Source organism: Nomascus leucogenys, chromosome 14 (assembly GCF_006542625.1).
Source record: "Nomascus leucogenys isolate Asia chromosome 14, Asia_NLE_v1, whole genome shotgun sequence".
Classification (NCBI taxonomy): domain Eukaryota; kingdom Metazoa; phylum Chordata; class Mammalia; order Primates; family Hylobatidae; genus Nomascus; species Nomascus leucogenys.
This window is the reverse complement of record NC_044394.1, coordinates 75,423,363-75,436,091: the sequence shown is the minus strand read 5'-3', so window position 1 is coordinate 75,436,091 and position 12,729 is coordinate 75,423,363. Positions and strand designations below refer to the sequence as shown.

At 40.7% G+C, this 12,729-nt stretch overlaps 1 protein-coding gene across 3 annotated transcripts in view; it reads right to left on the bottom strand.

Annotated features, from left to right (window-relative positions):
* Nucleotides 1-3,692: 3,692 nt before the first annotated feature.
* The window catches only part of EDAR (ectodysplasin A receptor), a 96,626-nt gene continuing 87,589 nt past the window's right edge, over nucleotides 3,693-12,729 (bottom strand). For 2 of the 3 annotated variants that reach the window (XM_030827936.1, XM_030827934.1), the window contains exon 12: nucleotides 3,693-6,441. In XM_030827936.1, the coding sequence (XP_030683796.1) occupies nucleotides 6,119-6,441 (323 nt within the window). In that variant the 3' untranslated portion in view covers nucleotides 3,693-6,118. The remainder of the gene's footprint in view (nucleotides 6,442-12,729) is intronic. The other variant, XM_030827935.1, reaches the window with a different exon arrangement.

Sequence of the window (12,729 nt, the reverse complement as noted above, 5' to 3'; positions counted from 1 at the left end):
ATGGATACTAATAACTCGAATATTTGATCACTTTTGTGTTTTCACAAGTGTCATGAAGGCTTTACTCATTCTGTTTTATTCTTTTTCTTTTTGTCTGACTGGATTATTTCAAAAATCCTGTCTTCAAGTTCTGAGATTCTTTATTCTCCCTTACGCAATCTATTTTTGAAGCTTTCAAATGTATTTTATATTTCCTTCAATGAATTCTTCAGTTCTGGAATTTCTATTTGGTTCTTTAAAAAAAAATCTATCTCTTTGGTAAATTTTTCATTCATATCCCGTATTGTTTTTCTGATTTCTTTGTATTGTTTTTCAGAGTTCTCTTGTATATCCCTGAGCTCCTTTAAAATCAATATTTCAAATTTTTTATCTGGGATTTCAGAAATTTATTTTTGATTAAGATCTATTGCTTGAGAATTCTGATGTTCCTTTAGAGGTGTCATGTTTCCTTAATTTTTCATATTTCATTTGTCCTTAAGTGGATCTCTGCACATCTGGTGTAACTGTTGCTTCTTCCTGTTTTTGAAATTTCTTTCATAGAAGAAGACTTTTTCCTAAAGATATCTATGGTTTTGGTTGAGTAGGGTACTTTGGCTTTGATTCTGGGTGCATGTAGTAATGTAGTCTCTGTATGATTTTTTAGGCTGTAAATAGTGTTGGTGGCATCCATGATTTCCCCACTGGGTTAGGGTGAAGTTATTAGCGGAGGCTGTGGTGAAGTTGTACTAGGGATTGGGATGCCAAATTGGCCAGTCTTCACATCCTAGTGATGACAGCAGTGGGCTGTGTGCCTACTTGTGCCCAGGGCTGTATAGCTGGCATCTCTGTTGGCAGTTATTTGGCAGGCTGATTTCTGGGCCTCCAGGTGGCTTGTTCAGTTGCTGGTAGTGGCAGCAATGGACTGGGTGTGTAGGTGGGTTTTGGGGCCTTTGGGCAGCTGGCATAGCATGAGCAATGGCAGTAGCAGTAGCAGTAGCAGGACGATTCTCTGGGTCCCAAGTGGTGTGCATTGATGTTGGTGGTTGCTGTGATGGACTGGTAAGACAACGTCTTGGCCTTCAGGTGACACTTGCAAGGAGGTACCAGGTGATGTGATGGTGGCTGGGAGTTTAGGCCCAACCATAGGCCCCAGAAAGACTGCTCAGGTACCCAAAGTGGTGGATTGAATTGCAGTCCCCAGAACCCCAGAATATGTGCCCTGTCTCAAAGAGGGGGCAAAGCTGGGCTGTGCAGGTTTGTGCTCAGGCCTCTTGGTGAGAGCAGGCACCACCATTGGTGGCCAGGGTAGGGTGATCCTCAGGCCCCAGGCAGAGTGCTCAGGTAAGGGATGACAGCAGCTGTGCTGAAGTGCTACCACTGGACAGAGTGTGGCTGTGCTCTGTGGCCACAGCCTGGGCTGGTAGGTGGGAATGTATGTCCTTCCCACAGTCCCAGTGGGGCTTGCTTTCCAGCCTTGACAGTGTTAGCCCATGCCTGTCTCACGCTCCCACCCTGGCTGCAGGAGGCCCCATTTCAGCTGGTGAGCAAGTCCCAGTGGCAACTTACACCCTTCCAGCATCCTAATTTCTGTCCCAGAAGCACTCACTTCCTGGCATCAGCAACTGCAACCCTTTCCTTTCTTAGCCCTGGCTGTGGGAGTGCTCACAGCTCACTCCCCATTCCCAGCAGCAACAATCTGGGTTTCTGTAACACCTCAGTCCCAGTGCCTCTGGGCCCCAGGACAGCATGCAGTCTACCCAAAGCTAGGTTTGAAAATAGTGTCTTGCTGTAGTTGCTTAGGTCTCAGAAAGGTGTGGGATCCAGTGCAAGCTCCATCTCTGGAGCAGTTCCATCCCATGGTCTCCCAGCAGCTCCCTATGTTAGCTTCAGTGATTGGGAAGGTTGAGAGGTCTCTCATGGCCAGGATTACATGATTTCATGGTGGGGATCTGGGCCACTGGAAGTGTCTCATTCACGCTTTCCCTGAATTGGGAAGTCACTCCCAGCTCCTAGTTGATACTGGCCAGGCAGGCTGCTTGTCTCCCTTCTCCTTCCCTGCTTTTGGTGTTTCCTGCCACTTCTCTGTTGAATTCCAGTGTTCTCTCTTGGATAATGTATTCAAAGTGTGACTGTCTACACACTATTTTTGTTCTAAGTGGAAGAGGCTGGCATGAAATGCTTCTAGTAGCCATCTTTGTCTGTGCTATTTATTTCTAATACTACATGCTGTACCTAGGTAAATTCCTCTGGGAAAGTTGAGACCCATGTTCACAAAATAAAGAAAAAGGCCACAAGGATACAAGAAGGGTCACCTAATTCCTCATGGTTATTTCATTTATTCATTTGTTTGCCTTTAAACCTACATTCATGGCTCAAAACCATTATGCAAACTGGGATTCTCATATTACTATTGATTTTAATTTTCCTTTTTATTTTCCTTTTTTAAACTTCCTATCTGTTACTTGTCAAATGTCAATAGAAGTATACCTTCTAACAGAATAATACTGGCCCTGCATTTTGAGTTGATAGCAAATGTTTACAGAACAGACAAAATCAAACTTAACAATAGACTTCAAGTAGACCTAGCCTGAGAGCCACTCTCTCCAAACTTCCCTTTTGCTCAAACATGGCTAAAGGGTTTTGACGCTGACTCCTAGTCACCATCAAATCCCTCCAGACCAGCCACCTAGGACAGGTCTATCCTGGCACGAAGGAATAATCAAAACTAACTATGGGATGACTCATCGGGGATGCTTTCTGATAAAGATCTTGATCAAATGGGGCAAATGTGGAAGTTGTCAGAATTATAAAGGAGTCACTTGTGCTAAAAAAAAACAAAAACAAAAACAAACAAAACTGACAAATAGAGCCATGGAAGGCCATGAAAGAAGGGTTCTCCTGCATAAATCACTGATAACAAGAGCCATCACAAGACTCTGAAAAAACGAAAACCTTGCACAAAGGCCATCACAATCTTAAACACACACAGAGACTCCTGCAAGGACCTCTGCCCAGCAACTCCCTGTCCAACCCTGGACTGGCACCACCCTTATTATTGATCCTTGTTAGCCAAGGATAATTGTCTCAAAATAATTATGTAATCCTCCTTATTTTCCTCTAAGAACTGTTGTCTTCCTTTACCTCTTCAAAAACACACATAGTTTACTATGGCACATGTATTCCCATTGCAATGCCCTATTCCCCAATACATATCATCATTTTCTTTTAGAGAGCCTCTCTCTGTTATCTAGGTTGACAGAGATGATGGAGTAGAGCTGCCCTAGTTAAGGTTTTCCAACAGGCAGAGGCCCCAGTTGACCCACATTCAACTGAGCCCAACCTAAGTCAGCTGACTGACCCCCTACTAACCCCCGAGGTATGATAATAAATGACTTGCTTTAAGCCATTGAATTTTAAGACAGTTTGTTACACAGAAATAGATAAGTGATACAATGCCTTGTGAGCTAATGATGGCAACTTGGAAAGCAATGCTCCAAGTGCTTTTTACATGATCTCCTTGTAATGTTTGCTTCTGCCTAGTGAATGTCCCAGGCCATAACATTTTAGGCACTTTGTTTATAGCTGGTTGCAATCCTACAGTCTCATCATACATAGGGCAATAACCAGGAACAGAACAATCAGAACCTTCTCCACTCACCCCCTGACCCACCACCCCAAATACAAAGAGAGCTCACATTACAGTAGTCTATAAATCTTATTAATGTGTTTATTGAGATTATAAAATATAATAAGTTATATATATACAGAATTAGACAAAAATATTGATAAGACTTCACTGTCTAAGGGCCACAGACCTACCCTGGGGTGTTTTCTAAATGTTTAAAGTATTGCAAAATTATGAGTATCTCCACACAAAAATAGCAGGATGGAGTCTCAGCTTTGGTCAGTGAGAATTATTATGATCTCATTGTTCTGAATCCCATAACATAGGCTAAAGCTTGTCAGAGTAAATCCCATGTTTCCAAATAAGTAAATGACAAGGGAATGTGTAACTATATAAGGAATAGCTTCCTAAAAATGGCAGGTGGAGCGCCAATGGAACATGAGCTGACACTGGCTGGCCTTACAGCCCCAGAATTCTAATAGTGTGAAATGAGGTCAAAGCACCAGGAGCAGAGAACAGCCACCCCACTCCTTCACTGAAAAATTCTGAGGAGGGTGCAAGCTGTTATCCTGGAATGGCACACTCATCACAAGTGACATTTGCAGTCTAACTAAGGGGAGACTCTCATCACCATCACCACAAGGCAGGGGAAGGGGGCACCACAGGATTTCAAAGAGGAATTAAAAGGATAATTAAGCTCTGCCATGGAGTATTTAGCTTGCAGGATAAACCAAATAGGTTCTGAAAAACAGCAGCAAACAGACAGTAAATGATGATATTAAATATTCAGGACCTCATTATGATCCTCTCACAGTATGTACTACATTCGTTGGTGGGAAATTGCTTGTTGGTGTTAAAGATATGACTGATTTTCCCCCTAAAGCATTTTTTCAGTCATGCAACTTGTAATTTTTACAACCTCGCTTTATAAGTCAGAGACTTCGTTTTAATTTAGTAATAAACAGACCTGCCATCAGGGAGCTCAGCAGTGAACTCTAACCCCTGGTGTGATCACTAGCCTGGCTCCTGAGCTCTTGGCAGTTGCAGGGATAGTACAATAATCTGCCAAGAACAATGCCAGTTTATTGACTTTCTGCCTATAAATGTTATGTCAAACCATTGCAGTTACTGTGAAAATGCCAAGTCTGAGTTTTTCTGTTTTTATTCCCATTTAAATGGACAAACCACACTGTGTTCACTTCCATAGAGCACCTCAAAGGCCTGGCATTTCCTATAGCTCCACTTTCTTTTTGCTCACCTGAACCCTACCTGCCCCAATTATAGAATCACTAGCTAACATCTCATTTGCAGACGAGAAACTGAGGCTGAGAGAGGAAAAGACAAGGCCCAAGGTGGCACAACTAGAAGCCAGCTCCCTGGACTCCAAGCCCAGGCTCTCATTTGCACTGCAGGACTCCACTTTCCCTGACTGGCTCAGAAGGCTGAGTCTGAAACTCTCATGCCATGAGGCTAATCCACAAGTCTCAGATGCTCTTGAAATCTAGAATTATGCGTGGCTGAACTCTTAGGAAGTCATCATTTCTCTTTCTAATTACAGTTGACTACTCATATATGTTTGAAGCGAAAACACAGCCTGACATATTATAATTTAAATTGCTGTGTCCTTGAGCACTGCTGCCCCTAAAAGGTCAAATCTGCCTAAGACTGAGAGTGGAAGGCCATTCACATGTAATGCAAACCACAGGGTTCCCAGGCCAAAGATTCATGCAGTAAATGAAATTGGCTACTGCACACATCCAATTGCTTGGACAAACACATGCCTTGCATATTGATTTTGTATAGAGTGAGCTCTTCCACTATTGACTGGAAGGCCTGTAAGAATATGGATGACCTCAAGGATAGGTAAAGTTATCCTAATGAAACCACATAGGGTATTAACAGATTTGTACTAAACCTGAAATAATACCTAGGGCAGGGTGTCTGCATTTTGTCGCCATTTTATCAAAATGTTTGAGCTGCTGCTTCACTAGGATGCCATCCTTCATCATCCCAGTAGGGAGTCATCTCCCGCTTAGAACTTCTGTTACCTTTTCTAAGCGCCCCTTCATTCAGCTTGTTTGATGTCTTCCAGTGAAGTGGTTTGTAAACATATGTTTCTTCTGTCTTCTACTGGAGTGCAAACTCCTTAAAGACAGGGACCAGATTCTTCACTTCTGTCATTCCCACGGGGTTTGGTTCATTTGAGTCCTCAACATTGTCTCATTGTTCAATGAGTTAACGGTGGGCTGGTGGGCTGGCTGTATGAGTGAGTAGATATTTAGTCTGCCTGGTGAGGTACAGGCGAGCATCTGAAAGTATGCAGGCTCTAGTCCTTTATCTTTGGTTAAATTGGAAGACAGGCCTTATTTCGTCTGGCTCCTTGAACATCCTAAGGCATACAGTGACATATCACAAAAGCCTTGATTCTTGGCAGTCTTTTGGCACCACTCACAGCTCCAGAGCCCTCGTTGGATCCTTGGCTTGTCCTGGGAGGACAGCCCACAGGCATGCTTTTCAGGATGCAGCATGTGGCTGGGAGGCAGGTGGCACAACCCCTGCCCACTCCAGTATGTCTGCACACAAGGACTCCACAGCATCCAGCCGCTCAATCTGCACCAGTTTTGTAAGCAGCTCAGGGATGCTGTAGCCTGCCGTGCTGATGCGGTCAAAGAGCTGCATGCCGTCTGTCATGCCCCCAATCTCATCCCTCTTCAGGCCGAAGCTCTCAGCGAGGTGGCGCCACGTTTTCACAACAGCCTTCTCAGAGTTGTACGTGGAGCTGAGCATTCGGCTAGTCTTCTCAAGGCAATCAAATGGCAGCTCCGTGGGGCTAAGACCTACAGACACCAATGGCCACAGTTAGATGTTGCAAGTCACAGTCAATAGAAGGTCAACACTATGAAAAATTATTTAAATGAAATAAAAATTATTTGAAAAAAATTTTAAAAAAATTATAAAACAAAACATGCAGAAAGCCACCTAAAACAAATGCATAACTTAAGGCAAATGACACCTAGAACACTGCCAGCCACAAGAGAGGGCTGTGCATGTACCCTAACCCCGGTAATAGCCCCTTCCCCGCTAGGAAAATGACTGCTATATTGACTATGATAATAATTCCCTCATGACCATTTTTAGCAGTTCTCAAAGACTTCAAGACAAGTTATCCTTAGTTGGATAACCCTGTCTCCCATGGGGCTGGGCTGAGGAGGGGGTCAAAGGGACAGTATCATGTCTCTTTAGGGAACAGTAGTCAACTTTGTGATGGGTGCTCTCAATGATAGCCCCAGATTGGGGTTATCTGAACCAAGTCACTGCCAACTCAGTGGTCTGATGGTTCTTGGGCTTCACTGTACATTAGACTCACCTAGGAGCATTTAAAAACTTGATATTGCTGCTTCTGGACGATAAGAGTAGATATAATTCCCTAATCCTCCCACTAAGTACAGCTAAAAGCCCTGGACATTCTGTATAAAACAAGAAGTCTCTGAAAAGTGGAGAAAAGAAGACAGACCAACTAGGGACCTCGATACCTTAGGATGGTGATGGTGGTGAGTTCCCTGGGTTTTCTTTTGCCTCATAAATTCCAGACATGGGGCAGAAAAGTCCAAAAATCCAGAAATAATAGCAACCACAGACAAAAACAGCCCCAACAAAAGTCTTCTGTCTCTAGTCAGAGCACTAGGAAAAGAGCAGCCTAGCAAGCATAAAACATTTAGACAATAATTGCTCTATTCCAGCCAAACACCACAGAAAAACTGTGTCCCCACTCTATCCAGGGTAGCAAAGGCTGAGCGGGGTGCCTAGACTTCCACCCTCACCAGGCTGTAACACTGTGCCAGGTGGTGTCAGGAAAGGCCATGTAGGGAGCTGGGGTTTTCTCATCAACCAGCTGGTAACAACTCCCCTGCCCCTATGGTGACCATGTCAGGAGCCATACTTCCAAACCCCAAGTAGCAGTAAAAAGGAATCCCCCATGAGTGTTAGTGAAGGTTGAGTGGGGAATTTGGATGTCTACCTTCACCTAACAGTAGCAAGACAGCACCCTCATTCTCCTGCCACAGGGCTATCAAAAGGAGCCAGCTAAAATAGGAGGCTTAAATAAGACCCAGAGTTTCATATCAGGACATAAAGCTACACAGGTTTCAAAGTGAATTCACTCATCATACCAAGAACCAAGAAGATGTCAAATGAGTAAAAAAAGAAAATCAATAGATGCTAACACTGAGATGACAGATGTTAGATAATCTGAAAAAGGTTTTAAAGAATTCATAATAAAAGTGCTTCAACAAGCAATTATGAACATGCTTAAATGCAAAAATAGAAATCCTCAGCAAAAATAATAGAAAATGTAAAAAAGAAATGAAAATATTAGAACTAAAAAAGTACAATAACCACAATAAAAAGCTCAGTAGATGTGCTCAATGACAGAGTAAGACAGAGGAAAGAATCAGTGAGATGGATAATGGAAACTAGAAGTGGAAATTAATCAGAGAAAATAAACTGAAAAACACAGAGCCTTAGGGAACTGTGGAGTTATAACAAAAGAGCTAACATTTGTGTCAAGAAGTTTCAGAAGGAGAGGAGAAGAGAGTGGGACTAAATAAGTACTCAAATAAATGATGGTTTAGAACTCCCCAAATTTGTAAAGAGACATAAGTCTACAGATTCAAGAAGATAAGCAAATCCCAAACAGGATAAACCCAAATATATTCACGTCAAGATACATCATAAATGAACTTCTGAAAACTAAAGACAAAGCCTTAGAAACAGCCAAAGAAAAACAATGCCTGACCTAGAGAGGGAAAAGAATTAGAATGACAGTAGACTTATAATCAGAAACCTGGAGACCAGAGAGAAGTAGCAAAGTATTTCCAAGTACTGAAAGAAGAGAACTTCCAACCCAGAGTGGCATATCAGGTTGCAGCAAGCTGAGTGAAAATATCCTTCAGGAATGCATGAGAATATCAAGACATTCCAAGCCAAAGAAAAATTAAGAATTTTTCACCAGCAGACCTACCCTAAAAGAAGCAAAAGGAAATTCTATAAACAGAAAGGAAATAGTAAAAGAATGAAACTTGAGACATCAGAAAAGACAGAAAAGAACATAGCAAAAATATGGGCACATACAATAGACTTTCCTTCTCTTTTTAAGTTTTCTGAATTACATTAGGCAGCTGAAGCAATTTATGTGGTTCTAAATATATGTAGAGGAAATATTTACAACTACTATAAACAGAGAAGGTAAAAGGACATAGAGGAAGGTAAGGTTTTTATACTTCATTCAAACTGGCAAAATAATGACACCAGTAAGGCTGGGCACGGTGGCTCACACCCGTAATCCAAGCACTTTGGGAGGCCAAGGTGGGCAGTTCACCTGAGGTCAGGAGTTCAAGACTAGCCTGGCCAACATGGTGAAACCCCGTATCTATTAAAAACACAAAAAACATTGGCGTGGTAGTGCACACCTGTAATCCCAGCTACTCGGGAGGCTGAGGCAGGAGAATCGCTTGAACCTGGGAGGCGGAGGTTGCAGTGAGCCAAGATCGTGCCACTGCTCTCCAACCTGGGCGACAGAGTAAGACTCCATGTCAAAAATAATAATACCAGTAGACTGATAAGTTATATGTGTAAATGCAATGTCTAGAGAAACTACTAAAATAACTATGGAAAAAGATAAAATCAAAACATATCACTCAAAAAACACCAAAATCGAATTCTGAAATATGTTCAAGTGACCCACAGTAAAGCAGGAATAAAAAAACACAAATGAAAAACAGAGACAACAAACAGTAAACAAAATATAAAATAGCAGACTTAAGCCCTAACAATGACTACATTTAATGTAAATGGTTTAAATACCAACTAAAGGCTGGGCATGGTGGCTCATGCCTGTAATCCCAGCACTTTGGGAGGCCAAGGCAGATGGATCAGCTGAGGTCAGGAGTTCTAGACCAGCCTGACCAACATGGTGAAACCCTGTTTCTACTAAATACACAAAATTAGCCGGTGTGGTGGCACATGCCTGTGATCCCAACTACTTGGGAGGCTGAGGTAGGAGAACCACTTGAACCTGGGAGGCGGAGGTTGCAGTGAGCCAAGATCATGTCATTGCACTCCAGCCTGGGCAACAGGAGTGGAAACTCCAAAAAAAAAAAAAAACAAAACCCAAACCAAAACAAAACAAAAAAAATTAAAAGGTGGAGCTTGGTAGAGTAGACTTAAAAGTTTACCCAATTATATGCTGCCTATAAGAAACTCACTTCAATATAATGAGAGAGGCATTGGAAGTAAAAGGATGGAAAAATATATATCATGCAAACTTCAATAACAAGAAGGCAGAGTGGCTATGACAACAGTTAAAGTAGACTTCAGAGGAAAAAATTACCAGAAAGTGACATTTAATAATGATTAAAGGGTCAATCCAAGAAGACATAGCAATCCTAAATGAATATGCACCAAACAACAGAGCTCCAAAATATGTGAAACAAAAACTAACAGACCTGAAAGAAGAGATAAGTCCACAATTATAGTTGAAGACTTTAACATTCCTCCCTCAGTAAATGATAGAACAATTAGAAAAAAAATCAGCAAGAATATAGAACTTACCAACATCATCAACCAACATGATCTAATCAACATTTATAGAGCACTCCATTCAACAACAGCAGAATACACATTCTTTATAATTATTGGCCTTAAACCTCAACAAATGAAAAGAATTGAAATTATACAAAGTATATTCCCCTACCACAATAGAATTAGAATATAAATCTATAACAGAAAAATCTTCACACATTTGAAAACTAGGTAACAGTCTTCTAAATAATCCACAGGTCAAAGAGGAAGTCTGAAAGAAAATTTAAAAATGAATGAAAATAACAATACAAGATGTCAATATTTGTGAGACACAGCTAAAGTAGTACTGAGAGGGAAATTTATAGGACAGATACATACAAAGGAGGAAAACTCTTAAGTTAATAATCTAAGCTCCCATCTCAAACACTTAGAAAAAGATTAACAAAATAAACCAAATGTACATAGAAGGAAATAAGTAATTTAGAAATAAGAGCAGTAATCAATGAAATTGAAAACAGTAAAGTAAAAGAGATCAATATGAAAAGAGACAGTTATTTGAAAAGATCAATATAACTGACAAGGAAAAAATAGTGAAGACACAAATTACCAATATCAAGAATGAAGCAGGAGATATCACTACAGACACCATAGATATCAAACAGATAATAAGAGAAAACTATGCAACTTTAACTCTACACATATAAATTTGATAACTTAGATGAAAATAATTCCTCAACATAAACTATGACAACTTACCCAATACAAAATAGATCATTTGAACAGACTTATAACTATTAAGGAAGCTGAATTTGTAACTGTAAAAATCTCCAGCCAAACGCGGTGGCTCATGCCTGTAATCCCAGCACTTTGGGAGGCCGAGATGGGTATATTGCTTGAGTTCAGGAGTTCAAGACCAGTCTGGCCAAGGTGGTGAAACCTCATTTCTACTAAAATACAAAAATTAGGGCTGGGCACGGTGGCTCAAGCCTGTAATCCCAGCACGTTGGGAGGCCAAAGCAGGTGGATCACGAGGTCAGGAGTTCAAGACCAGCCTGACCAACATGGTGAAACCCTGTACTAAAAATACAAAAATTAGCTGGGCATGGTGGCACACACATGTAATCCCAGGTACCCAGGAGGCTGAGGAAGGAGAATCACTTAAACCTGGGAGGTGGAGGTTGCCAGCCTGGGACACAGTGAGACTCCGTCTCAAAAAAAAAAAAAAAAAAAAAATTAGCTGGGCCACAGTGGCATGTGCCTGTAATCCTGGCTACTTGGGAGGCTGAGGCAGGAGCCTCAGTTGAACTTGAAGAGGCAGAGGTTGCAGTAAGCCAGGATTGTGCCATTGCACTCCAGCCTGGGTGACACAGTGAGACTCCGTCTCAAAAAAAAAAAAAAACCTCCCCAAAAGAAATCTCTAGGTCCACATGATTTCACTGAAGAATTCTACAAAATGTTTAAGAAAGAATTAATAGCAATTCTACACTATCTTTTCTAGACATAGAAAAGGAAGAAACACTTCCTAACTTGTTCTATGAGGGTAGTATAAACTGGATACCAAAACCAAAGACAAAAAACCACAAACCACAGACCAATATCTCTCATGAATATAAATGCAAAATCCTTAACAAAATATTAGCAAATAGAATGCAACCATAAAAAAGAATTGTACCACATCAGGTATGGCTTATTCCAGGGAGGCAAGGTTGGTTCAATATTTAAAAATTATTGTAATCCACTCAAAAAATTAATGTCAACAATTTATAAAAAGCCTAGAGCTAATATTATACTTAATGGTGAAAAATGGAATGCTTTTAAGATCAGAAATAAGGCAAGGATTTCTGCTTCTGCTTCATCACTTATATTCACTGTAGTGCTGGAAGGTATGGCCAGTGCAATAAAATGAGAAAAGGAAAGAAAAGGTACACAGATCGGAAAGGAAGAAATAAAACAGTCCCATTTGCAGATGTGATTATCTATGTAGAAAATCCCAAGGCATCTACAAGAAAACTCCCAGATCTTATAAGTGAATTCAGCAAGATCACAGGATACAGGATAAACATACAAAAATCAATTGTATTTCTTTATAACTAACAATGAATGTATGGCTACTGAATTTAAACTGTCATTTACAATTGCTCAAAAAATAAATGATATGCTTAAGGTGTAAATCTAGCAAAATATGCACAGAACTTGTATTTTGGAAATTACACAATGCAGATGAAAAAAATTAAAGTTGTGCTAAATAAATGAAGAGATATACCATGCCCATGGCTCAGAAGACTCAACATAATAAAGATGTCAAATCTTCCCAGATTGATATACAGTTTTGTTGCAACTCATTAAAATCCCAGCAAGGCATTTTGTACATATAGGGAAGATTATTATAAAACTTATATGGAAAGGCAAAGGAACTAGAATAGCTAAAAGATTTTTGAAAAAAAAATAAAAGAAAATGGGAGCAGTCTATTTGATTTCAAGACTTATATGTTATTATATAATTTATACGAGAATCAAGACCTTGTGGTATTATCAGAGGGACAGAC